This window comes from Cricetulus griseus, chromosome 5, assembly GCF_003668045.3.
Source record: "Cricetulus griseus strain 17A/GY chromosome 5, alternate assembly CriGri-PICRH-1.0, whole genome shotgun sequence".
In the NCBI taxonomy this organism is placed as follows: Eukaryota; Metazoa; Chordata; class Mammalia; order Rodentia; family Cricetidae; genus Cricetulus; species Cricetulus griseus.
The window spans coordinates 19338846-19341581 of record NC_048598.1 but is presented as its reverse complement, the minus strand read 5'-3'; the positions used below and the strand labels follow the sequence as shown (position 1 = coordinate 19341581).

At 44.3% G+C, this 2736-nt stretch overlaps 1 protein-coding gene across 1 annotated transcript; it reads left to right on the top strand.

Moving 5' to 3' along the window:
- The first annotated feature begins 1791 nt into the window (after window positions 1-1791).
- Window positions 1792-2736, top strand: LOC100758837 (olfactory receptor 6N2). Its single transcript, XM_027419070.2, has one exon. The coding sequence runs from the start codon at window positions 1792-1794 to the stop codon at window positions 2734-2736; it is 945 nt and encodes a 314-aa protein (XP_027274871.1).

The following is a 2736-nucleotide window of genomic DNA, read 5'->3' as shown; positions in this document are numbered from 1 at the left end:
TTTGTTAAAGTAAAACCATGAGGGAAATATCACAATATAGCTTTAGGTTGAACACATCATATTTTTAGTTAGGTTGATGTCTTCTCACATGTTTCCATATCCTTTGTTGTTGTTTTTTTCCTTTCTGTTTAAAGACATGTCTCACACTACGAATTAAACTTCTTGTAGAAAGAAATACTGTTCTCTGTACTATCTTTATCCTAGTACAAAGTATGGAAAATGGAACTTGCTCCGTGAATATTTGATGAATGAGTACTTTTTGTCACAATGGTTTAGCTACCTATTATGCCACTTTGAACTTTGGTTCACATTTTTTCCTTAGGAAATATTATGAAAAAATATGCCGATAAAAAGGATATTTAGATTAAAAATTAAATTCACTGAAACATTATTTTACACAACTATTCATCTCTTCCTTTGAAGTCATTTCCCATAGCATTAGTACTTATTGTCTCTTACTGGAGTATGAATTTACTGATGAAGGTGTCAGTCCTGGGTGCAGAATGAAGAGAAGTTGTCTGAGAAACAGAACTGGTGTGTTCACTTATCCTTGCCCAACCCCTTGCTCCAGAGGGACTTTTACTGAGAACTCATCATACTCACAGCTCCAGGGAACACCCTACAAGGAGCCTCTGGGAAAGTGGCCCTTCTAGGAGCATTGGATATAAGTAGACAGAGATGGAAATTGCTCTGAGGAGGATGCTGCAGCTTCTAGTGCCATAAAGAGGTCAGGTAATGGGTGAAGGTTGTAAAGAGGGTATGAGATGATCAGAAGAGAATCAGGCAAGAGCTTTCACCTTTCCAAGTGAGTCTTTCCAGGGCATGGCAAGAAAACTTAAGCAAAATCTGACTTGATGCTCACAAAACTCACAATCATTTCCCAATAACCTTGGGATATGAGAACTTGTAAGATTTTTAGGAACCAACTCTCAAGTCTTTCCATTCTTCATGTAGGGAAGAGGAAGTTGGTTAAGTGAAAAATCCCCCAGTTTAGAGTGTACAACAGGGGTGTGTCAGAGCAAGGGCATGCAGCCAGTCTCTGCCTGCTGCAGTCTCCTCCCTGACTGGCGATTCTCACTGCTGCTTTTCTTCTTTGATAATCCATGTTACCTGTCTCTCATGATGACTCACTTTTAGAAGGTGCAGTATGAGTGTTGAGTGAATAACAATTAGATACCATGGGCCTGATACTTTAGGGAATATTCTTGGAGGGTCTGTGCCATTTTCATGCCTAGATCACCTAATCCTTACCTAGCAAAACAGTCGATGAAGTATAAGAAGACTTCCTGGGGAAAGTCACCATAACCACCTTTAGATGGCAATCCTTCCATTACAATAACACAATACCTCTGGATATTTTATTAATGTAAACTGGATACACAGAGACTGAAGGAAAGATAGAGGTCATGGGAGAGGTTACAGTAGAAACGCTTCCTCTTCTCTGTTATTGACAGTGGGATAGTGGAGAATTGAGTTGCTGGACTCTCATGGGTCCAGTACTAGAACATACACAAAGGCTAATCAGGGTTGGGAGTCTTCATTTCTTGTTCCAGTCCAGCCACCTATTGATGTTATGGCATACAGCCAATCATTTCACCTTGGGTGCAGGAAAGGGAAGGGGAAAGCTGCAGTTCCACTATGGAAACATAAGGGATTTAATTAGATGATGCCAAAGCTCAGCCACGTGCTCACAGTTGCTATTTTTGTCTCTAGGACTATTTCATGAAGAGATGGAGGAGCCTGAAGTAGTTCGTCTTGAACCTTAACTACCTGCCTCTCCTTCATGGAATCATGGATCATGCTAACCACACCTGGACCCAGGCTTTCATCCTTGCTGGTTTCACTCCTTCTGGCACTCTGCGACCTCTTGTCTTCCTTGGGACGCTGTGCATCTATCTCCTGATACTTGCAGGGAACTTGTTTATCATTGTCCTTGTTCAAGCTGATTCAGGGCTGTCCACTCCCATGTACTTCTTTATCAGTGTCCTCTCCTTCCTGGAACTCTGGTATGTCAGCACCACAGTGCCCACCTTGCTACATACCCTGCTCCATGGACCTTCACCCATCCCATCGGCTGCATGCTTCGTCCAGCTGTATGTCTTCCATTCCTTGGGCATGACTGAGTGCTACCTGTTAGGTGTCATGGCTCTGGACCGCTACCTGGCCATCTGTCGCCCACTCCACTACCATGCACTCATGAGCAGACAGATACAGCTGTGGCTAGCAGGTGCCACTTGGGTAGCTGGCTTTTCAGCTGCCCTAGTGCCTGCCAGTCTCACTGCCACGTTACCCTACTGCTTGAAAGAGGTAGCCCATTACTTTTGTGACCTGGCACCACTAATGCGGTTGGCATGTATGGACACAACCTGGCATGCTCAGGTTCATGGGGCAGTGATTGGTGTGGCCACTGGATGCAATTTTGTCCTCATCTTGGGACTCTATGGGGGTATTCTGACAGCTGTTCTGAAGCTGCCTTCAGCTGCCAGCCGTGCCAAAGCCTTCTCCACTTGTTCTTCCCATATGACAGTAGTGGCGTTGTTTTATGCTTCTGCTTTTACTGTATATGTGGGCTCGCCTCAGAACAGACCTCAGAGCACGGACAAGCTTATCGCTTTAGTGTATGCCCTTCTCACTCCGTTCCTCAACCCCATCATCTATTCTCTCCATAACAAAGAAGTGAAGGAGGCTGTGAAAAGGGTCAGTGACAAGATCAGGGCTTCGTTGAGGGAAGCCTGA